We start from the raw sequence: 27397 nt of genomic DNA, 5'->3' as shown, positions 1-27397 counted from the left end.
GATGAGACCTTTTTCTGCCTTGGTACATTATTCCACCACCGCCACCACCCCTGGGCTGGTCCCAACATGGCTTAGGTATTAGGCCTGGGGATCCCATGGAGCCCTTTAAATGGCTAGTATAAGTTTGCACTATTCTCTGTCTTTTGTAATTGTAGTTTACTGTTTAATGAAAACATTACACTGAGCATTTAGTGCTTTTTAATTATGCACATTGTGAAAGTGTTGCAGAAAATGAGACAAGACCAGCTCTTTGTCAAAGGGAAAGGTTTATTTGCGCAAAGGTTCAGGAGCAAAATCTGAACCCCGAATGGCAGTTGCGTACAGTCTTTTATACTCTTTGACAACTTATCGATCATCCCCAAATACCTGGCCTTCCTGTGTCACGTAGACCCCTTTCCTGTGTCATGTAGACCTCTACACAATCTCCCAAAACAGAGACATGACATTCATTACTCATTTACCTCCCCACAGGGGGTATTGGTACAAATATCCTGTTTCATTTGTTTTAGTTAGGGGAAGCAAACAGAACAACTAATCTTAAAGGTAATCATTCCTTTTTCCCATTCCACATGGTAAAGAAACTTTTAATACCCAAAGAATCTGTCTAGTTGTCAATTTCTCTTTTAAAAGAGTCACATGCAAGTGACATGGGCGGCTATTTAAATTAAATAAGTAAATTAAATAGTAAGTGCCTATGTTCCCCTTCTAGGTACTACAGGATTCCAACAGGGTTTCAACATCCCATTAAGCTGTGATTTAATCATGGTTTATCAAGTAAGAGCCACCTAACTAGGTTCAATTCTTTGTGGCCTAAGAAACAATTTATTGGCTAAATTTATTGACAATTTATTGGTTCCCACAATAAATCCCAACCCAAACTACATTTTACCGTACCTTAGTCCGGTGGCAGAAGGAAGCCTTTGGACTAGTTCAGCAAAATTGCAGCAATGGGAGCCCATGACAAACAAATTATCGCGGATTGGCATAGAGTGTAGTCAGTCCATATGCAAGAACTTCACACGACTAATGCATCGAATCCTTCTTTCCAACCGATGTTCGAATGCTTCCCAATGTTCGTTCGTTCGTTCCTTCCTCCCTCCCTCCCTCCCTCCCTCCCGATCGCCTTTCGAATGTATGCCACTGTTGCCGTGAAACTATAAAAACTAAGACAAAGCCGGGTTTCTAGACACGCTTCCTCATGCTTTAATCATTTGGCCTGGACCAGGGAACCGAACCACAAACTAACCCCTCACTTTTGGATCCGCGCATCCCGCGGCGCTGAAAACGAGACCGATTCCCTCGAAGTTCACCACCAAGGCAAACCCATCAACAGCCGCCGCCGCACCAGCCAGCCTTCTTCATCTTCCCGCTTCTGTTCTCCGCCTCCGGAAGGGCCAATCTCTCCTCTCTCCTAGGAGGCGGGTCTAGGCTCGGTGTGAATCGGTGCGAAGTTCAGCGGTGGCCTTGTCAAGTTTGGTGAGGAAGAGAGAGAAAAAGGCTTTGTCATGGCTGCTCTGAGAGCCTGTCGGGTAAGGAGAAAGCTGGCCAAGAGGGGAAGGGGGTTTTAGGGGACGCGGAAACCATCGCGGGGCGGGGGGAGAGGAGGACTTCGGTTCGATCTGACTTTCCTCTGCCGTGCTGGAGGGTGTCTCCGTTTGCAGGATTTGGAGACAGCCGCCCGGGTTAGAACAGGCTTGGATTGTCCCTGCCAGAGGAAAAGTCCAGGGATTGAAGAGGAGGGTCGCCAAAAGTCGGCTGCAGCCCGCAAGATGACAATCAATTGGGGGGGGGGGGAGATCTGGGTATATTGTTATTATTTGCAAAATTACGGGATATGGTATCAAAGTATGTCAAAGGTCGCCTATCTGTCGCCTCCCTTCTGTCCACCCGGGTAAAGTGACTCCAAAATCACTCCCGTTGTTTTTGCTTGGTTTTTTTCCAAAACTTTCATGCTTTCTTTTAAACTTAAACATATAAGGTGGACTTTTCGAAGCAGGTAGGCCAAGTCCGTTGGCACAGCAAAAAGAGTAGTATTGTTTGCCATGGTCTTCTGTTACTTTCTAATATGTGTGAAATTAATCCAGTTCAGAAACTTAGTCTCAGAATTATAAAGGTCTCTTGCTTTATCTAAAATATATATTTCCACATCAAAAAAATTACCCGATCCCTGGTAAAATTCAAAGTGTTTTTAGGATCTTATTTAAAAAGTTCATTTTTAATTTTGGTTCTGTGATATGCTGTACAAAGTTTTTTCTTGTGTGTAACATCAATGTTGCATTATTTTATCATTTAATACAGATTGTTTGTGGTGTTTGAAAATATAAACGACAAATATATATTATAACAAGGGAGATCATTGAAAACTTATATAAAATATTTTTCTAGAAATTATTTGCAATACTTATCGTATATAATTTGAAAGTTCTTACAGTTTATGGCAGTCAGTCCTGATGCTAATATGATATGAAGAATCATCAATCATTTGGCATGATGATATATATGTTAAATATAGGCTAAAATTTCAAGGTTGTGAAAGTACGTAGGTCGTAATTAGTATATTACTGTCAACATTCCTGTTGCATGACTCAATTTTTTCCTAGAAAGTCCCAGGAAATTAGATCAGGATCAAGTAATTTTTACCAGGGATCAGGTAATTTTTTTGGTCTTTGTTTACTTCTATGCAAATTTTCAAAGATATGGGAAACAAAACAATTACTAGGAATTTGGAAAATAAGTTATTTACCATAAGGAAAATTGGAATATGGAATAAGCCACAATAGAATGGTCCAAACAAAAACTATTGTGATAGTAATGGAATAAGGTGACACTTATGAGCAATCCACTTAAAAAAAAAATATGCCACAAGAAATCATTCCAAATCTTGCAAAACAAGATCAAAGGTCTGCTAAACAAAATATAAAATCACAAATATAAATGATTTTGGTAACCAGTAAAAAGTAATTAACAAAAAGCTTTTGCTTTCTAGTTAATATTATACTTTAGATGTTCCAGGGAGTTATTTGCGGCTATTTTTTATAAGACCTATTTTTGTTGTTCAGCTTCTCTTTGCTTATGTGTGCTCATTTTTTATTGAGTTAATTGTACATTAACTTGAGTGGTTTGGGTATGTCCTTCACTTGCCATTTAATTTACAGTTTATATACCAAAGCTGGGTTCAAAAGACAAGATGTGAATTTAAGTTCATGCAGTCTTGCACATTTCTACTTAGCTGTCTATCCAGAGAAAATTAATTCAATCAATTTTGGGAAAGGTTTTGTAGTCTTAGGGGATGAAATTGGTTACTTCCAAGCTGCCAAAAATGCAAAAGTGAGCCTTTGGTTGCTGATATAAAAATATTTCTGGTCTAAACTAATGCACTTGACCTTGTGTTGAGTTCCTTCATTCTTATGAACATTTCAGACATCATGCCTAAAAGTATTATTTCATATTTAATATGTAAGGGGTAATAGTTATTTTCCCCAAATTATTTTGTTCATCTAAAATTATAGCATTATTTTGCAATCTTTATTGCAAGCTGTGAGTTAATGTAATTAATTTTTTGTTCATTAAATTATTGTTTTTGCTTTATTTATATAGTACTTAGAACAATAGCACAGATTTATATACCACTTCATAGTATAGCATGCTTCATAGCACGCTCTAAGTGATTTACAGAGTCAGCATATTGCACTCAACAATCTGGGTCTTCATTTTATCAACCTCGGAAGAATGGAAAGTTGAGTCTACCTTCAGCTGATCAGGATCAAATTTCTGGTAGCGGGCAGAGTCAGCCTGCAATAGTGCACTCTAACCACTGTCACCATAGCTCCTATATCTGAGATTTCATTGGCATTTTTTCTTTCCATTTGATTCTTAATAAAATAATTTCTATTTTTATTTATTTAATTTCTATGCTGCCCATCTCACTGTCAAGTAACTCTTATAACCTTAAAATAGTATTATTGCAGTTTCTTATGTTGATTTATCATAACTGAAGGAACCTTTTTATATAAATTTCCCTCTTTTTAAGGATTCTTTCTTAGCAATTTTTCCGTTTGGTTTTTTTTTTAAATTCCTTTCTTATTTGCATTAACTATTGTGTAACTGCAACTTGTTTAAGACTGTCTTCCTCCCCTTTTTAGCATTAGCACAAAAATGTTTTCATGTTAAGTCTGATCTATTGACTTTAAATTACTAAGTGAAATACATAGAATATGCATATACTATGAAACAATAATTACTAAAACATTGACTTTGAAGGGTCACAGTTACAAACAAAGTGACTTTAACTACTGTGAACCATCAAAAACAATTTTTTAAAAACCAGTATTTGGAGTTCTTGGTGCTCTCTGAGCTTGGTTGTTTGTTTGCAGATATTTCATTACTGACTGCAATGAAGAATAATATGAGATACCATTAGTGCTAGTGAGTGTGGTGTTTATTCCTTGTTTATATACACTAGCTTGCCTTGTAGATATTGATGGCGGTGTAGTTTTCTCCTTGGTAGTTCCTTAGGGAATTGTTTTCTGCTTCTTTGTTTGGTATAAATTCTTGTTTATCTGGATGTTGGTTGCTGGAGAAGATGTGTTATTTTTGTTTCCTTCTTAGCTTCTTTTAATTATCTCTTTAGAATGGTATGTAAATGTGCTTTATGTATCTACAGAAATTCCTCAACGTACAATCACAATTGGGAACTTCTGTCACTAACCAATGCGATCATTAAGTGAGTCAGTTATTAAGCGAATTAAGCCGTTAAGAGAATCTGGCTTCCCACATTGATTTTCCTTCTTGGAAGCCAGCCGCGAAGGTTGCAAGTGGTGATCATAATAAATACATGCCGGTTGCCAAGCATCCAAATCATGATCATGTGGGATACTGTGACAATCATAAGTTCAAGTACTAGTCATAAGTTACTTTTTTCACCATTGTCATAACTTTGAAGGGTCGCTAAACAAATGGTCGTAAGTTGAGAACGACCTGTATGGAAGGCTGATTTGTTTATATGCCAAGTTTCCAATAATCCTCTGGCATTTTTGGATTTAGTTAGTCTATTTCTACCCATGGTTATGAATTAAGGTCTTTGCATCATGTCTTTTATTTGCCAGTTGGTGTTCTCTGCTAGTCTTCTGCTTGTCTGGCCTACATAGTGGCTGTTACAGTGTACATTGTAGATAAAGAAACCACTGTATTTTAAAGAACGCTTCATTTTGTTAGACAGCAGTAAACAGTAACATTTTGTTCTCTTTATAACAGTAAAACAAATATTATTCCTATATTCTTTTTTTTTTAACTTTAGATTGTACTCATGTTATTTATAAGTTTAATAATTGGCATATGAAATTTTTTAACCATCTCCGGGATAAAAATGGTATTTCGTTAAATGTGTTGGGCTCTGTATCCTTGCAATGTTTATGCATAAGAAACATAAAGTTTATTAAAACATAAAGTGTTAATAAAGTTTGGAACATTTATTGAAAGCTTCTGTGACACTTGGTTCTTTTTCTACATTAAATTTCAGGTTGGGCGAAGCATTGTTGCTTGTGGCTTGAGAGCACAATCCAGTCATGCTACCGCAACATCACCCAAAAGCAAATCTGCCGCTGGCTACAGCTTTGGTATGTAAAAATACTCCATAATCAGTGGTGGGTTCCTACCGGTTCAGATGAACCGGTAGTAGCTTGGCGGCCTGGGTCGCTGGAACTAGCAGTGACCAGGCCTGTCACGCCCCCAAAATGGTTCTCGGCAGTGCCGTAAATGCCACCATCTTGTTTTTTGCGCATGCACAGAGCAATTTTAATTGTACTACGCTTGCACGTGCAGTGCGCAACAAGCACACACGTGGCATGTCCCTGAGCGAACCGGCAGCAGTCTCTGCCAGAACCGACCCCTGAGCATAATGCTTCACGTAAAGGCCCTGAATTGGCAGCTTCTAGTATAAATATAAATTGATTCATTTTGTCATGTACTTTGTGACAGAGGTGGTATTCAGCAGGTTCTGACCAATTCTGGAGAACCAGTAGTGGAAATTTTGAGTAGTTCGGAGAACCAGTAAATACCACCTCTGACTGGCCCTACCCCCAAGGGTTCTCTGCCTCCCAAATTCCAGATGACTGGGAGGAAATGTGGATTTTGCTGTAACCTTCCCCTGGAGTGGGGAGGGAATGAAGATTTTACAGTATCCTTCCTCTGCCACACCCACCAAGCAGTATCCTTCCCCTGCCACACCCACCAAGCCACAGAACCTGTAGTAAAAAAATGTGAATCCCACCACAGCTTTGTGAGCATATTTGGTATATACTATATGAACATATGCAGCCATGTTCTGATACATCCACTTTTTTCTTATGAAAATACATCAGCCTAGGACCTAGGAAGAAAAGAATACATCAGCCTAGGACCTAGGACAAACTATGATGAATTAAGGCTGAAATGTATTCCTTTTTTGACATTGTATTCACCTGCATTCCTTAATGTACTGCAGCTTGTTAAGAAGCATTTTCAGTTTCTAGATTGAGTGGAAGCCATTTGTAATGAAAGATAATAATTTCCTGAATTACTTGAAATATTTGAAATACTTCAAAACGATACTTGGTTTTTGGACAATTACTACTGGTATTTAGGGCAGACTTCTAACATATGTTCCTTTAAGGTTGAACATTGGATCATATATATTTCCATATATGTGGTTTACACATGATAAAGTTTTGGATTGATATTTGTGGGTGAAGAAGAATAGTAAATGTATATGTTAGTGGATGGGATATGGGATGCATATAGTTAAGGATAATAGTGAAGAAAGTATTTCGTGTAGCTTAGTCTGCACATTTTCCCAATTCTAGTCCTAGTTTAGGCATAAAACCAGTGGGGTGATCTTGGGCCAACTGCTCTCTCTCAGCTCAGGCTATTGTTTTGGGGAAAGTAGAAGAAATTAGTATTATGTATATTTGTTATCTTGAATTATTTCTAAAATAATAAATATAGGCTTTAAAAAAATCAAATAAATAAATAGCGTATTTTTCGGACTATAAGCGTATTTTTAATAGCGTACTTTTCGGACCGGTGTATAAGACTCACCAAGATTTCGAAGAGGTAAGTAAGAAAAAAAAAAGTTTTTGTCTTCCCTGGCTCCCAGGAGCACTCTAGAGCACTCTGCAGGCTTCAGCAGGGCTAGGGTAAGGCAAAAATGCCCCTGTTTTTCTCCAAAACATTTTTCCCTTCCCCCAGCCCTGCTGAAGCCTGCAGATTACTTCTGGGGGGAGAGGAAAGGCAAAAACACTCCCGTTTTGGTGAAAAACAGACCGTTTTTTGCCCATTTTTTACAAAAATGGGATGTAGGGGTGGGGCTTCAGGAAGCCAAAAATGGCTGTATTTGGTGTATAAGACGCACCAACATTTCCACACTTTTTAGGAGGGTAGAGATGCATCTTATACTCTGAAAAATACAGTATGTTATGCCCTTTTAATTTTTTATGCATATCTAGAAACTTGAAATCTTTTGTTTTCTAGAACTTACTGATGAACAGAAGGAATTTCAAGCTACAGCTCGTAAATTTGCTAGAGAAGAAATCATACCTGTTGCTTCTCACTATGACGTAACTGGAGAGGTAGATATACAATAAATAGGAGAATACCATGTTTAAAATTTCAGTGAATAAAACTCTTCAGCAGAGGAGCTCTGCATGATATTTTTCGTGTCTGTTTCCTTTTTAGTATCCTGTTCCTCTCATTAAAAGGGCATGGGAGCTTGGCTTGATGAATACACACATACCAGAAAGTTGTGGTAAGTAAAGTACTTCATAAGCTATAGAACCAAATAAACAGTGAAATACATGTATAAGCAATAACACTAAGGATATTACAATCCAATCTGATTTTGAATATATGAGATAAGTGTTTTATAGAGGTGTTATATGACATGCTACAGATGATATGTAAACATGTTGAATTGACTTAATTGAGTGATATTCTGTTGATCTCAAACTGTTTCCTGTATTATCTTTACAAATACATAAATAGTAATAAAGATCATTTTTTGCTCAATGTACACATTTATGATCAAATTTCATAACTTGACAACAAAAGGCTTCGATGTGAAACTGATTAATGTCTAGTGAGTTTTAGGCAACAGTAAGAGTTCTAATCAACTAATTAAAGTCAGAGTTGAGCTTGTTAACCATTTTAGGGAAGTGCTGGGCTGCAAGGAAAAACAGCTCAGGAAAAGATAGCTTGGTTAAGCAATTTCTCCATTCTGCAAGGGGGCAAAAAGGGGGGAGGGGAATGGATTACACACAGAGTAACTATCTGAATGAGGAGCAACAACCAGGAATTTTTTCTCTCTCTCTTTCTCCCCTTGTCAGTTGTTCATTTAGCAGCCCTTTTGCCTAAGTTGCTGGAATGTCTTGCATCACTAAATCAGGAGGGGGTGCAATAGAACATTAAATAATTAACTTGACATAACATTTATTTGTGTGGAATATTATTTATCCAAAACAATTTTTGTAGGTGGCCTTGGCCTTGACACTTTTGATGCCTGCCTTATTACTGAAGAATTGGCTTATGGATGTACAGGAGTTCAGACAGCTATTGAGGCAAATTCCCTAGGTGTAAGTGTTTGCTTTAATTTTACTTATTATTTACATTATTTAACGTTATTTTAATTGGCATTAGGCTCTGTCTTCCCATATTAAACAATAAACTTTTTTGTTACAGCAAATGCCAGTCATAATTGGGGGAAATGAGCAACAGCAGAAAAAATATTTAGGAAGAATGACTGAAGAGCCCCTAATGTGTGTAAGTGTTTTTGGAATATTGATAGAATGGTATTTTGATTTCCGTCATGAAAGAAATCTACAAAAGTATATTATGTGATGTGATGTTATGTTATACTTACGTCCTAGTATGTTATATTATGTTATTATTCAGAGTAATACATTTGAACTTTAACAACATAACTTAATAGTAATAAAAATATTTGTGAACATGAAGTTACACCTTGCTATAATAACTACAGAATTCACTACAATAGTAACCTAAATAAACAGCAATGTCATTGTCTCAGTAATGTCTAAAATTGGATGGGGTAGTGTTAAAATAAATAGGCAGTTTGTGGTCTTGGTTGAGGAATATATAGAAAGAGTTCATTTAATAAGATTATTCTGCATATACTCAAGAATTTAAATATTAATTGGTATCAATCTTTGTGATGAATAAAGCAATATAAACATTTAGCAATAAAACAGTGATGTTTCATTAGGATTTCTTCATATTCTCAGTAGTTCTCCACAATTTTAATGTTTTCATAATTTTAGGTTATTCAGTTATAATGAAAGTTAACCAAATTACTGATGATTTTGTATCATGTTCATGTAGAATGGCCGGATTTAGTGTTTATTTTTTCACATTTTAGTACGTGTAGTACTGTATAGTTTTTAATTTGATGTTTTATATTTTCTTCTTTAAGGCATATTGTGTAACAGAACCTGGTGCAGGCTCTGATGTAGCAAGTATAAAGACAAGAGCTGAAAGGAAAGGAGATGAATATATTATTAATGGACAAAAAATGTGGATCACCAATGGTGGCAAAGCTAATTGGTATAGTAATTTATTTAAGCTACTTAAATAAGGCTCAGTTATAAAGTATGCCCCTAACATTTTTTAGGAGATGCATAGAGTATCCTACTATAGCTTTATATTTTAAGTGTTGGTCATAATTTAGATATAAACATTTAAATGTGCAAAAACAAAAACAGTATTTTCATTTTTGTATCACACTTGTATCATTCTATAACCAAGAAATACAATGTTTGGACCTGAATGGTGTGTTATTATTACATACCAATTTTTATCCCATTTATTTGGCCAATAGTATTATTTTCCTCATCCTGAATCATATCATTAATTTCTTTAGAAAAAAAAAGAATTCAGTAGATGAGCGTGGGCTAAAAAGAAGATAAATTTGTAGAGGTGAAGTCATTCCTTCACCCAGAATCATTGTATAATACTGACATGTCTAGTTTTATGTATGAATTGAAATTTAGAATCAAAATCATATTAAGATCTACTGAATTTATTGGGGCATATGTCTGAATAAAAACAAAGGATTGTGCTAGAAGACTGTTCTCTCTCTTCACGAGGAATATGTGATCAGTATTTTATATGCTGTAAGAAAACTACGAGAGTTAATATTTTCTGATGGTCTGTGAGCACATTTGTAAATATTGTGTTTTTATTATGTTCCAACTAGGTATTTTTTATTGGCACGTTCCAATCCTGATCCAAAAGCTCCTGCAAGTAAAGCTTTTACTGGATTTATTGTGGAAGCTGACAGCCCTGGAATACAGATTGGAAGAAAGGTAGAAGTGGAATATCTTAATGCTAATTTGAAGATTTGGTATTGGTTCTTCTTAGTAGTTAAGAAATCATTGGCTATAAAATATATATAATAAAATGTATAAAGTATTCTTCCAGTAGTTATCTTGTATAAAGCTAATTGGATATTCTTTGTGGGAATGTAGTGAAATGTAATAAAAATAGTAGTTGGAAAAGAAATCAGACTTTTAGCATTTGTTCCATTCTGTTATAAACCATTTTCCAAAATTGTTCAGCTTTGTAACATTGCCACCAAATATAGGCCCAAATCTGATTTCTAAAAAAACTTTATTGAATTTATTTTTAATATACGTGTAAGAACAAATAAACAGTGGGAGGAACCGGTTTTAATCTTAGTTTTCTGATGAACCTACTTCAGTTTTGTTGAATTAAAAATAAAGTTATAATAGTAATTATTTATCATATAAAATTCCTTTTCAGGAAATTAACATGGGCCAGCGCTGTTCAGATACCAGAGGGATTGTTTTTGAGGATGTAAGAATACCCAAAGAAAATGTACTTATTGGTGAAGGAGCTGGATTTAAAATTGCCATGGGAGCTTTTGATAAAACAAGGCCTCCAGTAAGTATTCAAAGTACATTTGAAAGAGGAATTCGAATTGTAGAACTTCTGCTTTGTAATATTTAGTACTGATCTACAGGTAGCAGCTGGTGCTGTTGGATTAGCACAGAGAGCTTTGGATGAAGCTACAAAATATGCTATGGAAAGAAAAACCTTTGGGAAAGCCATTGCAGAGGTATGTGGAATTCCAGCTACAGATGTAATATGGTATGAAATCAAATACTCCATTAATAAATTTAAGCTCAATTACTTCCCTTTTTCTTGGCCTGTTGCTCATCTTGTATCATCTTATGGATTTTAAGCAGAGATAGAGCAGTGTTTCCTCAACTTTAAGCTATGTGGATTGGAACTCCCAGAATTCCCCAGTCAGTATTGGGAACGCTGGTGTAAAGAGTTAGCAAGGAAGAATCATACCATTCAGTGAAACTTGTTTCTGCTAATGGAAGCACATTTTTGAATTTTTGCAGTTTGTAGGAATTTAAAATATTTTTTTCACAGAGTGCTTGTAGAGACTTTGGAAATTTTCAATAATGCAAAAGTCACATTAAAGTCACAATAATATCACAATAACAAAATATTAAGAAAATAATAACAATAACAAAATATTCAATCACAATCACAAAATATACAGTTTGCTTTACCAGACTCCACTTACTGTAGATGAAGAGAATCTTGTGTGGTATAAGAAATTTAAAAATAGCTTCACTTCTTACTTACATTGCTAGGCTAGTATACGTACTGCTGATATTGCCATATGTTACATCATATGTTCCATCTGAAATAGTGGTAGGTAAATTGTTGGTCTCCAGAAACCATGGGCCAATGGTTAAGGGTGGCGAGCATTGCAATGCAACAACCCGGAAAGAAGCATACATCTTACCCCTTTACAGAGTCACTTATATTTCTATTGTGCTCGCTGTTTACCAACATATATTTTATGCAGTGGTGGGTTGCAAGCGGTACGCCCTGGTACAGGTGTACCGGAGTCTGCCCGAAGCACTGGGTACGGTTCCGGTACTGTGCTCCGGAGGGCCCGCCAGCACTCCTTACCCGTCTTTAAAGCCTTCGGTGCTTCCGCGCATTCATATGGCACATACACTCCACCGAGCAACTGGAACGTTGCTGAGGCTTGCGGACGCGTCGCTGGAGGGTAAGACCCGTGTGCGCGGGCGCCATGCGCATTCATGTGGAGACCGCCGGGCCCCATTGCAACCATAGCGGTTGCAACGGGATCTGGAACCCACCACTGGTTTTATGCATATTGAACAATAAGCCATTTAAGGACTTTCTTGTGGAGTCCTTGGTGCCCTTGAACTTGGTTGTTTTCTTGCAGACATTTCATTATCTAACTAGGGAACATCAGTGCTAGCTTACCCTAGTTGTGAATGAAATAACTGCAATAAAAGCTCAGAGAGCACCAAGCTACAAATATTCTCTTCTATCAGCAAAGTTTCTTGAGAATCTAGAACACATGAAGTCTACTGCCCAGAGTTGCAGAGTGACATATAATAAATAAATAAGACTGAATTGAGTATACTGTTTAAATACATACTACCATTGCATATTTGGAAGTTAAATTTTCAACACTAACTTTTTCCTCTTCCCTCAAACAATTCCAGCACCAAGCAGTGTCCTTCATGTTGGCCGAAATGGCACTGAAAGTGGAACTGTCTCGCCTGGCCTACCAGAGGGCAGCATGGGAGGTAGATGTTGGTCGTAGAAATACCTATTATGCCTCCATAGCAAAGGCATATGCGGGAGATACTGCAAATCAAGTAGCTGCTGATGCTGTCCAAATTTTTGGAGGAAATGGATTCAATAGTGAATATCCAGTAGAAAAACTAATGAGGGATGCAAAAATATACCAGGTAAGTAGTCAATACCATTAGTATATTTAAGCTAAATTTACATTTATATAATGCTAAAGGAAATGTGCCTTTTTTGGTTGATTCGCATGTAACCACTCTGTATTGACAGGACTCATGGCAGCTCTTCTATTGCTCTCTAAAAGGATATAATATTATTTTTAATGGAATGTTTAATATGCTTTTTATTCTTTTTAATTAGTCAGAATGTTTTTTCTTGTTTCTATTAACTAATTGTAGATTTAGTAATACAACAGATTTTATCATAGCACTGAATAGCAATAACACTTAGACTTACATAACTCTTCACAGTACTTTAAGCCATCTCTAAACGGTTTATAGAATCAGCATTTTGCCCCAACAATCTGATTCTTCATTTTACTGACCGTGGGAGGATGGAAGGCTGAGTCAACCTTGAGCCGGTGGGACTCGAATTGCCGAACTGATGGCAGCCGGCAGTCAGCATTAGTAGCCTGCAGTACTGCATTCTAACCACTGCGCCACCAGGGAATAAAGAAAAGTCAGTTTTTATATGGAGAAAAATGTAAAGAGTTTAGCTTGAAAGTATGTCCTTTTGTAGTACTCACTTCTGGTCCCATAAGAGTTGCTGGAAAGTAATCTTATCTCATTCAGTAATATAGGTAATCCTCACTTAATGACCACAATTGAGACTGGCAACTCCATCATTATGCAACATGGTTGTTAAGCACATAGCTATGAAACACTGCAATGGTTGTAAAATGTGTACCAGTTGCAAAGCACTCAAGTAGTGACCGCGGGAATAACGTCAGTTGCAAATTCAAAGACCAATTGTAAAGTTACTTTTTAAGTGTCACCATAACTTGAGACAGTCATTAAAAAGGTCACTTGCTAACTAAGGACTACCTGTATGTATTTCCAAGTTGAAGCATATAACATTGCTGTTTCTGACTTAAATACACCACTTCTTGGTGATTATTTTTCTTCCTGTGTTTTGTTTTGCTTTGTGGAAGCATTGTGGTGTTTAGTTTAATAATAGTTTCTATAAAATGTAGCAATGCAGTTTTTAAATACAGGTGCAGATTTCATCTTACCTGCTTGTTACATATTTTCACATTAGACAATAACTTAATTAAATTTAAATAATTTTATACAGAGTAGGGATTTTAAGCGCAATGTTCCATGGTAGCCTATTATTCAGCAGTAAAAGACAAACATCCTAGTAGCCCTAGGTTCAGGCTTAATCAAAAGTAGCTCTGTGGACTATCAGTTAAGTTTAGATTTTTGTTCTCTCATAATTTAAGATACACTGTTTTCATGAACATTTTGTCTATCGTAATCCTATTTTAAATTGACTTGACATACTATCATATATATTCTCTTTTCAGATTTATGAAGGAACAGCTCAAATTCAGAGAATAATTATAGCTCGTGAACATATTGGCAAGTTTAAAGCTTGAGAATGTCCCTGATGTACATTAGCTTGATTTACAAATGTTGGGCTTTTTTCTCCTGGTGTTTTACTTTTAATATGGGACAAAACTGGCATGCAACAATGTATTGTCAAGACCTAATATATGAAAAATCCAGTCACTTAATTTCTAGAACTATTCAAGAGATTTCACATTTTTGTTCAGCTTTATCTGAATATGGTTATCGCTGTTCTTTGAAATCTCTATAGTGTATTTAAAGTGCCTTGGAGTTTTGTAATTGAACAGGTCACTGACCTAAATTAGATGAAGAATTTCATACCAAATTGAAGTCTGGGAGCCATATGTGAATTAGATATTGTTAGATATGTATTACAGCATTACTACATATTACATATTGACTACATTAAAATATTTTTGTAGATAAATTAGTTTTATTGCCTGCAGTTGGATTCATAAAGAAGAGCTATTTTTGTTTCACAGAGCAGAATGAAATTTAATTAAAGTTCCTTGCTGAAAGATGCAAAAAAAAATTTTTATTCAATCGCCTTTCCCATGCCTTAATGCCACTGTTTGGAGTGTTACTTCAATTCTCTAGGATAAAATTTTGAGGATGTTGTAAGAAGAAGAGAGAAAATGGTGCCTTAAATGACCAGTCAACAATTCCAAGTTACAGTTACAGTTAACGAATGATGGTTACAACTAGTTCTTGGAGTTCTGGTCACCCTAGCACCCTGCTAGTCATGTGATTGCAATCTGGGTGCTTGACAACCAATTCACACTTACAGCCAGTTGGCATGCATCCCACAATCACTATTGCCACTTACAATATTTCCTGCTAGCTTCCCCAGGCCAATGGGGAAGCTAGAAGGAAAGATTGTAAGTTGCTGATCTAAGTGTTTCCTATCACACAGTCTTCCAGCCTCTCTGCACTTACTTCGCATTAGTAACTCACCCTCTGATTCGTACCCCTGTGTATATCTGCTGACCTGATTGGCACTTTGTGCACCCTCAGCAACCCTCATGGCACCTCTCACATACTGTCCCTGACTCATGCATCATCCTTTATGCACCCCCTCACATCACATCTTTTGAGAACGCAAACTCCTGTCGCAATTGCTGTTGGAAGGACTATCTGTACCAGAGGCGTCAAACTCGTGAGGTGCGGGCCAGATGCGTCACGCACTGGCCACACCCACCATTTTGTGGGAGTTGTGATACATGATGACATGAGTTTGACACCCCTGATCTGTACTCAAATATACTCACATAGCCATGCAATGCAATTTTCCCCTAATAATTTTATATTTACAGTATTCTTATGAGCTGTATTTTCAAATTACCAGTAAACCAAAATTATATATGCCTAAATATGACCTTTTTATTATAATGGTGTATATAGTTATTTTGGTATTGAAACTGAGACATCTGATTCATGTTAATCCTTATGTGTGCTGAAGTATGTTAACCTGTCTTCCCCCAAAGAGATGAAGTTTATTTAAATAGCAAAACCAAATGAAAAAGTTTAAAAAAACATAGTTGGGCTGTGAGCTTCATTTTATTTCCCCAATAAAACATTATTTGCTAATGTTCTTTTTTTCCTCTCTCTTCTCCCACCCTTCACAACCCCTAGACCTACTTTAAGGGTCCTCATTTATTTTTGAGAGAAGTGAAAGAAACCTCCATCATACCAGTGGAAATCTATTAAAATAATATTAGATTTATATCAGGAAGACTAATATTTATATGCCTAAATTATGTTTGCAGAGCTATACAAACACTGAAAGTATTTACTTATAAAGCCTCTTTGCCTCTAGTCTGGAAAAGCCTGCTTCCTATTCATTGAGGACATTAGCGTAGCAATCTATGCTGGATTAAAGTTATTTGGAAAATTGTCGTTTTCTTTGGGAAAATGCCAGAAAATCTCCCAATTGAACATCTGTTGTACAGTATTACCTCTATTGCATTTGGCCATGGGGGGGGGGGAGGGAGTAGCTGTTGCTGCTAAAGATACCTCTTTTGTATAGCTTTTCCTTCCCTTAGTTGGGGTTCAATCTGGGGAATGTGAACCTTGTTCATTCTTTTGATCAGAAAGCAGTACACCACATTTATTGTCACCCAGATCTGAAAAGCACCCCGCCCAGGCTAAGTGCAGATTGTTCACTTTCCCTCTTTCTATTGGCTGTTTGTCTGCCCTACCAATGAAGCCATAATTGGTATTCCAATAACTGCAATAACTACTATTGTTATGAAGGCAGCAACACTGCAGACTTTAATGTGGAGCCAAAGTAAGGAACACAATGGAGACACTGATTTTCAGATGACATACTTTCCCCCCTTTCAGAATAGGATGAAGGTATAATGGAGAGCGTAACAATGGTTTTAAATGTCCTCCCTGTGTACTCAGTCTGCCTAATAGTGGAGTGATGAGAGTTCAAATTCTTCAAAAATAGTTTTGTCACCTTTTCCAGGCTGAGTGTGAGCAGCTGTTTTTCAGAGATCCTCAGAAATCTTTCTTCCAGCTGTGACACAATTCTGTATACCTGTGTCGTGAAGAACTCACTTTTGATAGTGGACCCTGAATCTGCTGTTGAACTAAGGCAGGATCTCCCACACTCACACTTCATTATAATCCCATTAATTGAAACACCTGACTAATTTCACCATCAAATGAGAGTGAGGTTTATATACTTTTGCCACAAAGAATTATGTACCTTTGTATCATTTTCTTCAATAAATGAACAAATCTGATTTTGAGTCCTTTGTTTAATTGCTTTTCTAATTGTAGGACTTATATGGAGAACAAATCAAATTTTAAGTTATATTTATATAGGTAATATCATTTTCATTTCCTTTTGGCATTTTAAGAAAATAATCTTGCATGATTCAACTTTGAGTGCCCAAAATGATCTCTCCAAACTCTGTCTTAAGGTATATTAGCAGAGGAACTAATGCAGTATTTTGCAGTAGGTTTTAATTACTTATAACTTTTTGAAGTTAATATAAGATTGCAGAATGTTTGATATCTACAATCATCAGTTCCTTGAATTAATTTCAAAACCACAAAGGCAAAGAGGTGGGAATCAAGCAAGTACAGGTAGTCCTTGACTTACAACAGTTCAGAAGCAACTACAGGTAGTCCTTGATTTACAACAGTTCATTTAGTGACCATAATACAAACAACTGAAAAAAGTGGCATGACTGTTTTTCACTCTTACAAGGGTTGCAGTATCCCCATGATGTGATCAAAATTTGGATGTTTGGCAACTGGTTTGTATTTATGATAACTGCAGTTTGACAAAGCAGTCAACTGGGAAGCCAGATTCGCTTGATCACCGTTACTAACTTAGTAACTGCAGTGATTCATTTAACTCTGACAAGAAAGGTCGTAAAATAGGGCAAACTTCACTTAACAAATTTCCCAAACAGAAAATTTGGGGCTTGATCACGGTCGTTAAGTCGAGAATTACCTGTAAAGAAGGCACGAATCCCACCACCACCAATATCTACTTTCTATAAACAGAAACCGGATAAGATTATTGATAACTACTCCCAATGTAGTGTTCTCCGAGTATAAAACAGAACGTCTCGGAATAATTTCTTTAAACGGAAACAAGCACCAAAATCAATAAGTAGTTTTCGCCGTACAACTGTTGGTTAAACAACAACAAAAATATTTTTAAAAAAACAAAACGCCGTACAGGCAACTCTTAGCCAGCTCTACCGGATCCATTCGGGACACGGGACGGAAATAGACTTCTTTTTCCTATTTTTTTTTTCCGGTGAGCGATGCGCATGCGGCTGGGAGTCACGTGAGCAGTTATCGCCGATGTACCATTATGGTGAGTGTGCGTTTCCTTTTCCCGCTCTTGCCTCTTTTCGCGCCCTCGCTGCTCCTCCCGTCTCTCCCTTCCCCCCTCCCCCCTTTCTGCTACTTTCCTCGGGGAGGGAGAATATTCGGTGGAGCCCCCTTGTTAGGCCCGTCGGCCATTCCGCGGAGGGTTGAGGCTGAGGCCGAGATGGTAGGAAGGGGGAAGCCGCATGTGGTGGAGAACCAGCCCTTTTCACGTTTTTTGACTACTGGGCCGCCGGGGAGGAAACTCGCAAAGCTGGCGAGCGAGAAATTGGTCATGGCTGCTTAGGGGAGCCACGTTTCCCAGCTTCGCGTTCTCCCAAGTGCCATCCCCCCCCCCCTCCGACATAATCTGTTGAAAAAGGCTATTCATCGTGCTGATAATTAAATCGAAAATGCAGCGCGCGGTTTCCTTTATAGTCCAAGTCGTAAGACCCGGCTATTTGCGAGATACCGTGGCAACGTCCGGTGAATTTCTTGCTGGGTGAGTATAGCAATGGTTATAGGGCAGGAACTTCTCTCTGATCGATCGATAGATAGATCGATTAGATAGATGATAGATAGATGGATAGATAGATAGATAGATAGATAGATAGATAGATAGATAGATAGATAATGTGAACATTCAGGTTGTGCAAAATCCAAGATGTAACATGTAGCTTAAGCAATTGCTTTGATAACTGCTTTTTCTTCTGGTTTAAAAAGAAAAATTTTGGCAATCTTTGGATTAAACCCTAACCTGCTCGATTTGCTAGGCATGTTTTTTTTTTGTAATCCTCTTCACCCACAAAATCATTAAGGGGAAAGTGGAGCGCCATGTGCTTAACTTCAGAATTTAAAATGGAAAGAATCAAAGGAGTCTACCGGGAAACAAACAGCATCAAGAGCAAGAACTAGAATGAGATGACTAAAATGTATGTCCCTTGAGAAAAATTTAACTGAATAAGATGGTAATTTTAAAAAAAATAAAAGAAGCAACCAATGGCAAATAAACCTCTCATTCATTAACTAGGCAGCCATCTTTGGGAAGGGAACTAGTTAAACCTTTATGAACAGGTATAATTGTCTGTTGCTGACAGATTTATGCTTCTATTTCTGACTTTAAAGTGTGCTCTATTATAGTATCATTGATATGCCCTCAACTTTTTATTAATGTGGATAAATGGATCAAGATAAAATTTCTATTTTTTTCTGCCTGTAGAAAAATTATGTAAAGTACATATTAGTAAAATCTACATTATTTCTGTATCCAGATTTTTTTGTACTTCTATGAATATTAGCACTTTTAAATTTAGTTTACTGACTGTAATAAATATATGCTTATTCAGTGTTGGACATAAGTTGGGAAACTGCATTATGTATTTGATTGTACCAGTTTTTTGATGAGTTTTACCATATCATTTTTAAGGGAACACCACAAAAAGATGTCATAATAAAAAATGATGCTCCATCAACATTATTGTTAGAGAAGCATGGAGACTACATAGCTGCTTATGGAACGAAGAAAGATGATTATGTGAGTATTCTGTTTACATAAATAGTATTTATTTAGCTCTCTATAGAACATGTAAATATATATATGGAATATAGGAGGGGTTTTCTTTTAATGTTAAATTTTTATGCTGCACATCTACCCTATGAGGCAACTCTGATAAACATTGCAGATGGTATCTTTAGGTCAATGATGTAATCTGGCATGTATTATCTGACTTCAGAGCTGTAGAAGTCACTTTAGAATGACACTGAGACCTAAAAATCCCATTTTAAAATTATTTGAACATATTTTTATGTTTAATACTTATTTCTGGTTTTTAAATGTGCTTTGCTTAAAAAATTGGAACAAAATAATATGCTACTTTAGCTCATTATAATTGTTAATTATAGGAATATTAGCCCATGATAGCCAAAATCTGGTAGCACCTTTCCAGGCTAACAGATTTTATTAAAAGGCATAGGTTTTGGGGAACCATAGCTCATTTAATCAGATGCATGTGATGTAAATTGGATGGGATGGGGGATGGGTGAGAAGGAGGAGACAGGATGATTATACAAATGGCGCTATGTGACAGACTACCAGTACTTAGCATTTAACAATTGTCAGTTTTAAGGATTTATATATTCACAATTATTAGTTTAATCAATGAATATATAATTGGGAACTTTTAGCAATTTTCAAAACATTCTAGGTGCAAATTGTTCCATGCCTTGAACAGACATTTCTGTACCTGAATGAAATCATACTTGTTTTAGGCTCTTCTGTGCTCGCAGATTTAAGGAAGAATCCTCAGTGTATGCTTGGTAAAGAAATGAAAGTTCCTTGGAAATTCTTTTCCTAATCATCTAAGTTAAATAGTCATGCTGCCTTTTACGTTTATTATTTCTTTAGATTCTTTAGATATTCGATTAGAAACTAATATAAATGATGCTTATTTCAGGAATACTGCATGTCAGAATATTTAAGAATGAGTGGTGTCTATTGGGGATTGACAGTAATGGATCTCATGGGGCAGCTTCATCGTATGAACAAAGAAGAAATTCTGGCATTTATCAAATCATGCCAACATGAATGTGGTGGAATAAGTGCCAGTGTAGGCCATGATCCTCATCTTTTATATACATTAAGTGCTGTTCAGGTAAATATATACATTATGTATACAAATTTGCTAATGGCTTATCCATAGTGTTAATGTCTAAATGAATTGTTTTCTAGACTCCCAAGATACAATTTTTTTTTAAAGTAATTCCTTCCATTTACTGAGTTTCAAACTCAAATAAAAGGTTCAGCTTATTGTTTTGTCTTAAGCTTTTAAATTGGGAAAATGTAAAGTACAGTTGAGTGTTTGATTATTGATTGATTTGTATGTCAACCCATCTTATGTAGCCTGGACAGTCATAACAATGATGTCATCAACCAACTTTGACAAGATTAAGTAAGTTCCTGTATCTAAGAATACTGATGCTTTTAACACAAACCATTATAGCTTCTTGGGTCAGTGATGAAAAGATGTTTATCTGAATCTATAGTTGATGTGGTTTAACACTTAGCTCTAGAATTACTCTGAGACCTGAGAACTTATTTTTTTAAAAATAATTTATGTATTTTCTGGATTCTGTCAGAGCAATCTAATTCTTGAATCTTAATTCAAAACACCAGAATATCTTAGACCTGGATAAATAAATCAGCTGCCTTCCAAATTATAGCTCATATCATATTAAACAACACATACATACGTAAAGTGCATGCAAGACAATATATTAAATCATCTGCCTTCTGTTAAGTTAATCAGATGGGAGCTGCAATGATTAGATAAAATCCCAAATAAGCATAAGGAAGAGGGGAGGAAATGTAGATCTTACGTCTTAATAAATTCTATTTATTTTGCACTCTTAATTGTTGCATACCTACACATGTCTGGAGTAGTAATATCATCATACAAATTAACTAGTTGATATTAATGCTGCAAAACTGCATGGAAATCTGGATAAATGTTTATAGTATTGGAATTATTTACTTTGACATACTTTTAATTTTTAATTAAAAAGACAGGTTGGATCCAATCTGCCATGTGCAAAGTCATTGAAAATAGTTTTCTTAGTTTCCATTGATTCACATAAGTCTACTTTAAGCGTAATTAAATATGGGTTATAACTCAGTATATTTTGGGCATAGTTCGAAACTATTAAAACAGAGGTTCTCAACCTGTGGGTCGGGACCTCTTTGGGGGTTAAACGACCCTTTCACAAGGGTCGCCTAAGACCATAGGAAAACACATATTTTTGAAAAAATACAGAAAATATAAAATAATTTTATGGTTGGGGGTCACCACAACATGATGAACTGTATTAAAGGGTTGCGGCATTAGGAAGGTTGAGACCCACTGTATTAAAATGTAATGTACCTCTAGATACTTTATATTGGAGGTAGAATAAAATAGAGAAAACAGGATTCAATTTTTTGTATATTTGTCTAGTGAAGTCAAATAACATTCTAATTAAAATAGTTTTGCATTGTTTTCAAATATACAAGTTCTCTATTCTAAAATTTTAATAAACTGGTTTTGTTTTCCAGATTCTAACCCTCTATGACAGTCTAGATGTTGTTGATGTAAATAAGATCATTAGTTATGTAAAAAGCTTACAGAAGGAAGATGGATCATTTGCTGGAGACATTTGGGGTAACTTGTAAAAGTATATTGATTTCCATTTTCTGATAAAAGATTTAAAAATAATTCAAAAGGTGTAATTTCCATATTTTTTCTCAGTTGTGCCTTCTTAGATCTATGATGAGTTTTTATATACATCTGACTAAATGTGATGTGTTTTACTATTTTAGCTCTAGAATTACTCTGAGATCTGAGATATAGTGCTTAATACTAACTACAGTTTTTGCATGAGTACAATTACTTTTTGTCACAGTCTTACTGTGAAAATATAACTTGGTTTTGCAATTCTATGTAAAATTTTAACAGCAGTAAGACTTGTTTAAATAGGAATTTGTATATATAGGACTGAATCTTTAATTTGTTAATATATTTACTTTTAAATATGACTATTTCTTAAAAAAATGTTCTTATCTTATTTGGAGATATTTATATAAACAAGCTAACCTTGTCTATGATGTTACTTGAATTGATATATAAATGTTTTATTTTTGTATTTCTGTTTTTATTTCTTCCTCTAGGAGAAATTGATACTAGGTTTTCATTTTGTGCAGTAGCAACCTTAGCCCTTCTGGTAAGTTCTTTGAACTCTGTGCGTGTGTGGGGGGGTGTCAAGATATGTTTTCATATAATCTATATTTTGTTTTATTGGACATTTAAAAAAACCTTCCCAGAATATTATTAGGAATGTAACATTTAAAAATATTCCTAGAATGAAAAACTGGTATTAGCTAGGTTGTCTGGCAATGCCAAGAATTAAAGCTCAACAAAAGTGAAGATTCCAATTGGAATATGAAATTGGTATTATCTTCAGAAGAAGGAAAAAGAATAAAGCATTATAATGAATTAAAAGGACTATCTTTCTACCATTAAAACTACCAGTATTTGGTAGATGTCTTCAGTCCTTTGAGTACATGGTTAACATTGTTTGTTAGTTTTAACAAACACTATGTTCTGCATTTGGAGCAACTTGTTCATTCAGGCACTGGAAATTGTGAATTCACTAAACTATAGAACTGAATAATGGAAATTAATTGAGTTGACTTTTGAATGTTTTTCTACCTATAGATGTGTCAAACTGAGTAGAAAACCATTGCAGAAGGAACACCTCTCTATTATACCCTGCGGATAACAGTTGTGTTTTCCTCTGCCATGTTGAGTAGCCGTCAATGCTTAGTTGGGTTTTGCCAAAGAAGTAATTTTCAATTTGCTGCTTTTCAGGGGAAGTTGGATGCAATTGATATGGACAAAGCAGTAGATTTTGTGTTATCTTGTATGAATTTTGATGGAGGGTTTGGTTGTAGACCAGGATCTGAATCTCACGCAGGACAGGTAAATTATAATTAAATAATATGGTGAATTGTCTTTGATTTAAAGTTTTTTAAATTATTCATTAGTCCCCTAAATATTAAACACATATTAAATCTTTCTGCATAATGTTATCAAACACCTGGATAAGCAAAATCTATCTTAAGAAAAGTAAGGTTATGATATCATTAATATTATCCATTGACCCTGTGCACCTCTATCAATAAATTTAAGTTTTATTTTTAAACTTACTAGGTTAAATAAGTTTCATATTTTAATACTTAATTGAAAGCATGATAGCTAAAATTGATTTAATTTGTTGCATTAATTATATAAGTAATTGATAGCACACATTGTATTTTTCTTTGTTTTATCTGAATAGCTTTCTAAAATAGACATGAACTTTATATCTGTAATTTTAGATCTATTGTTGCACAGGATTTCTGGCTATAACTGGCCAGTTACACCAAATAAATGCTGATCTTCTAGGATGGTGGCTTTGTGAACGTCAATTGCCATCTGGTGGCCTTAATGGAAGACCAGAAAAGGTATAATTTGTGTGTTTTGTTTTTCAGAATTCTGTAGTTTGAGAGGGAGCAGTATTTTGTAAAAAGTGACTGATTGGTTCTAGCCATGTATAAGATTGTTCTAAGACAACAGTCAGAATTCATTGATACTTCCGTTAACACTTAATATTTTTAGCAAAGATTCTTAATTCCTTAGAGGTGGCAACTTTATGCATGTGCATATAACCTTGAAACATTACTCTAGACCAGAGCTATACAACATACTAACCACCAAGCAGCATTGGGTCTCTTCTAGACATTCAGCATAATAAGGGAATAGCAGTAAAGTCATTTTCACTGTACATTTATGATATGCTTTTTAAAAATTTGTTTTAATCTGTATTTTTAGTCATCTTGTTAACTATGCACATAATAAGCATAGATCAATATTACATGGATTTCTCACAAAAAATCCTCATAGATGAAAAATAGCAAGCAAGCATAATAAAATAATTTTAAGTAAACTATAGCTTAAATTTAATTGTGCATCAGTGGGAGAAGGAACAGACTTCCCCTATCTTCTTTAATTTTTATGCATGGAAAATAGCTTATTTTGACTTAAATCACATTATTCTTGCTCTTAACAATCACAATTGCTCTAACATACTGTGCTGTTATATCATTTGTCAGTTACCAGATGTATGTTATTCATGGTGGGTATTAGCATCCCTGAAGATAATTGGCAGGTTGCACTGGATTGACAGAGAGAAATTATGCAATTTTATCTTGGCTTGCCAGGATGAGGAGACTGGAGGATTTGCTGACAGACCGGGAGATATGGCAAGTAGTCTCAAATAGATTTGATTTTACTAAATCATAGCCGCATTTGATGCTTAGAAACACATGTTCATTTATTTCATATCTAGAAATCTATAACAAATGATGGTGTTCATTAGATTTTTTTTTCAAATTAGATTAGTTCCACTTTAGTGGATGATTGAAAGATAACTTTATGATTAAATTTTGTTTCTAATCATAAGTAATTACTACTACGGAAATTTGTTACCAGAATTAAGGGTATAGCTAATCAAATACTTTGAAAAACTTGAACCAGTTAGAGGAAATCTATATAAAGAAAACTTCTGAATAAAATATCTCTTGAGGATGTAACCAAAGACTTCCAAATAAATGCCGGTAGATATAATAACCTTTAATCCTTGCTAAGATTTTATCCTAATCTGACTTTAGATATTATTTTAATTCAAAATGAGAAGTGGGGATACTGCAAGGAAAACCACTAGCCTATAAATAGATATATTGTCGAAAATATGTGGGGCCCTTACCTTAATAAAAATGATGGACATACTTAGTTTCACATTTAGTGTAGAAGTACTTCTTCCTGTCCAAAAAAAGTACAAATATAGGTTAGATGACTAAGAAATCTCCTTTTGGAGTATATGGGCAGCAGGGTGTTTTTTGTTGCCATTGTAGACATTCTGTGAATGGCTAAGCGCTTGAGCCATGTTATAAATAGCCAGTACTGCCACAACATTAAAAGTATATATGAAATGGAAAATATATTTCATTCAAGCCCCAAACAAACTACAAATAGTCCTCGACTTACAACCATTTGTTCAGCAAGTATTCAGAGCTTATAATGATGCTGAAAAATGGAACTTACAGCCTGTGCCTAAAGTTACAGCCAGTGCCAAAGCCAAGGTATATCATGCATGAAACATTATACCCGTGTTCTCAATGTTAAAAGTATTCCTATCAGTCTAGGAACCCATGCCTTTAGCTGCACTGAATTGGAAGTTCAGAGGTGATGGATAAAATGACAAACGATGAAGACATTCCCTACCATAAGAAAGAAATATAATAATTTCAACCTATAGTGAGCATAGACTTCTCTGAATTTTAGCATTATACTACAAATGAAAGTGCCCTGTTTCTTTAATATAATTATTAAATTATATACCTGAGAATAAAAAAAAAGTTACAGTATTGTTGATACATTGTATTCTGGATAATTAGTTTGCATTTCTTTTAATTAAAATCCTTTTATTTTTTCCTGGTTTTCTAAAAATAAGTTAATAAGATGTGCATTACCACTGTTCTTTTTTTAATTTGAATCTTCAAATTTATTTAGTATAGAAAACTGCCTAATCTTCTAAAATATACGTATTATCCCATGTAAAATAATGTTTTCAATATATACCTTAATATATTCTAGGTGGATCCATTTCACACTTTGTTTGGAATTGCTGGACTATCATTACTTGGTGAAGAACAAATTAAGCCTGTAAATCCTGTGTTTTGTATGCCTGAAGAGATCCTTGAAAGAATAAATGTACAGCCTGAACTTATTAGCTAGGGTACAGTATGTATAAAAACTTTAATCAGCAGCTTTGAATTTTTCCATCAAGGCATTTCTAAATGTGTTTACATTTTAAATTGCCACTTTACTGTAAGCACTATCATTTTGTACATGTTACTGTACACAAAGTAAATAAACTGAGTATGACATGTACTTGAGGTTTTCAGTAACAGATGTATGTATTTAAGTATTTTGCCACCAGTGCTGCTTCATTTTGAAAATAACATACTATGTTAGGTGCAGTAGATAAATACTTGAATTATGACTATGATACAATCATTCATCCATCTGGGTGATAAGCAACAACTACTAGAATTGTCCTAGGCATTCCTTCTGTTGATAGAAATTTATTTGTTTATTTTGCCAGTGACACTTCATGCACTTGAATGCCCTTCAGGATATGCGATAATTAAAGCCAGTTTAATTTATTTGTCAAACCATAATAGAAGAAATACAATGGTATCCAAATAGTTACTCTCTATTACTGACATTCTTTAATGAAAACTCGTAATTATAATGTAACTTGGTTTTAACTAAAGGCCTTGCTGAATTCTACAACTTGTTTTCTTTGCTCTAAAATATTTATTGTACAATGTGGCTTGAATCCCAATTTTAGTAAACTTGGAATAATTGTATATATTCAAGAATAAAGTTGTATAAGATTGTTTTCTGCAAGAAAAAATACTTGTTTCCATTAGAATTATAAAAATGCCTTTATTTCATATGTCACAACTGCATTTGTAAGTTTATTGAAATCAAAGTATAAATAAATCTGTTTTGCTTAAAACAGATTAAAGTTAATTATAATTATATACATATTTGTCCACAGTCCACTGGAAGTGAGAAATTTTCAGGCTTGAATTTTTTTTATTTCTATTTTCAAAAAAGTCAGGGTATCTCACAAGAGTTTTTTATATCAAATATTTAGGTTCTACACTACATATGACTCATGTACATTAGACCTAGAAA

At 35.2% G+C, this 27397-nt stretch overlaps 2 protein-coding genes and 2 non-coding genes across 6 annotated transcripts; all 4 read left to right on the top strand.

Moving 5' to 3' along the window:
• Positions 1-1375: 1375 nt before the first annotated feature.
• Positions 1376-16975, top strand: ACADM (acyl-CoA dehydrogenase medium chain). Its single transcript, XM_087719454.1, has 12 exons — positions 1376-1529; positions 5519-5615; positions 7507-7604; positions 7711-7780; positions 8503-8603; positions 8710-8790; positions 9461-9591; positions 10244-10352; positions 10810-10950; positions 11030-11125; positions 12570-12818; positions 14183-16975. Exons 1-12 carry the CDS (start codon positions 1506-1508, stop codon positions 14252-14254), a joined length of 1269 nt encoding a protein of 422 aa, XP_087575580.1. The 5' UTR covers positions 1376-1505; the 3' UTR covers positions 14255-16975.
• Positions 16976-17914: 939 nt separating this feature from the next.
• On the top strand, positions 17915-27215 carry RABGGTB (Rab geranylgeranyltransferase subunit beta). Of its 3 annotated transcripts, none has more exons than XM_087719452.1 (9): positions 17915-18066; positions 19486-19593; positions 20513-20710; positions 22147-22252; positions 22759-22811; positions 23459-23569; positions 23968-24093; positions 24742-24891; positions 26285-27215. In XM_087719452.1, exons 1-9 carry the CDS (start codon positions 18064-18066, stop codon positions 26423-26425), a joined length of 996 nt encoding a protein of 331 aa, XP_087575578.1. In that variant the 5' UTR covers positions 17915-18063; the 3' UTR covers positions 26426-27215. The 3 variants fall into 3 exon arrangements, with proteins under 3 accessions (XP_087575578.1, XP_087575579.1, XP_013929820.1); XM_087719453.1 differs by lacking the exon at positions 17915-18066 and adding an exon at positions 18256-18561; XM_014074345.2 differs by lacking the exon at positions 17915-18066 and adding an exon at positions 18684-18991.
• On the top strand, positions 19754-19829 carry LOC148044562 (small nucleolar RNA SNORD45). The gene has a single exon (XR_015697437.1). It is a non-coding gene; the product is annotated as a small nucleolar RNA SNORD45 (small nucleolar RNA).
• Positions 21066-21145, top strand: LOC148044561 (small nucleolar RNA SNORD45). The gene has a single exon (XR_015697436.1). It is a non-coding gene; the product is annotated as a small nucleolar RNA SNORD45 (small nucleolar RNA).
• Positions 27216-27397: the final 182 nt, after the last annotated feature.

This window comes from Thamnophis sirtalis, unplaced genomic scaffold, assembly GCF_051295495.1.
Source record: "Thamnophis sirtalis isolate CommonGarterSnake01/CBP01778 unplaced genomic scaffold, rThaSir2_p1.2 scaffold_7, whole genome shotgun sequence".
NCBI lineage: Eukaryota > Metazoa > Chordata > Lepidosauria > Squamata > Natricidae > Thamnophis > Thamnophis sirtalis.
The sequence above is the reverse complement of the archived record's forward strand: the minus strand, read 5'-3'. Positions and strand labels throughout refer to the sequence as shown.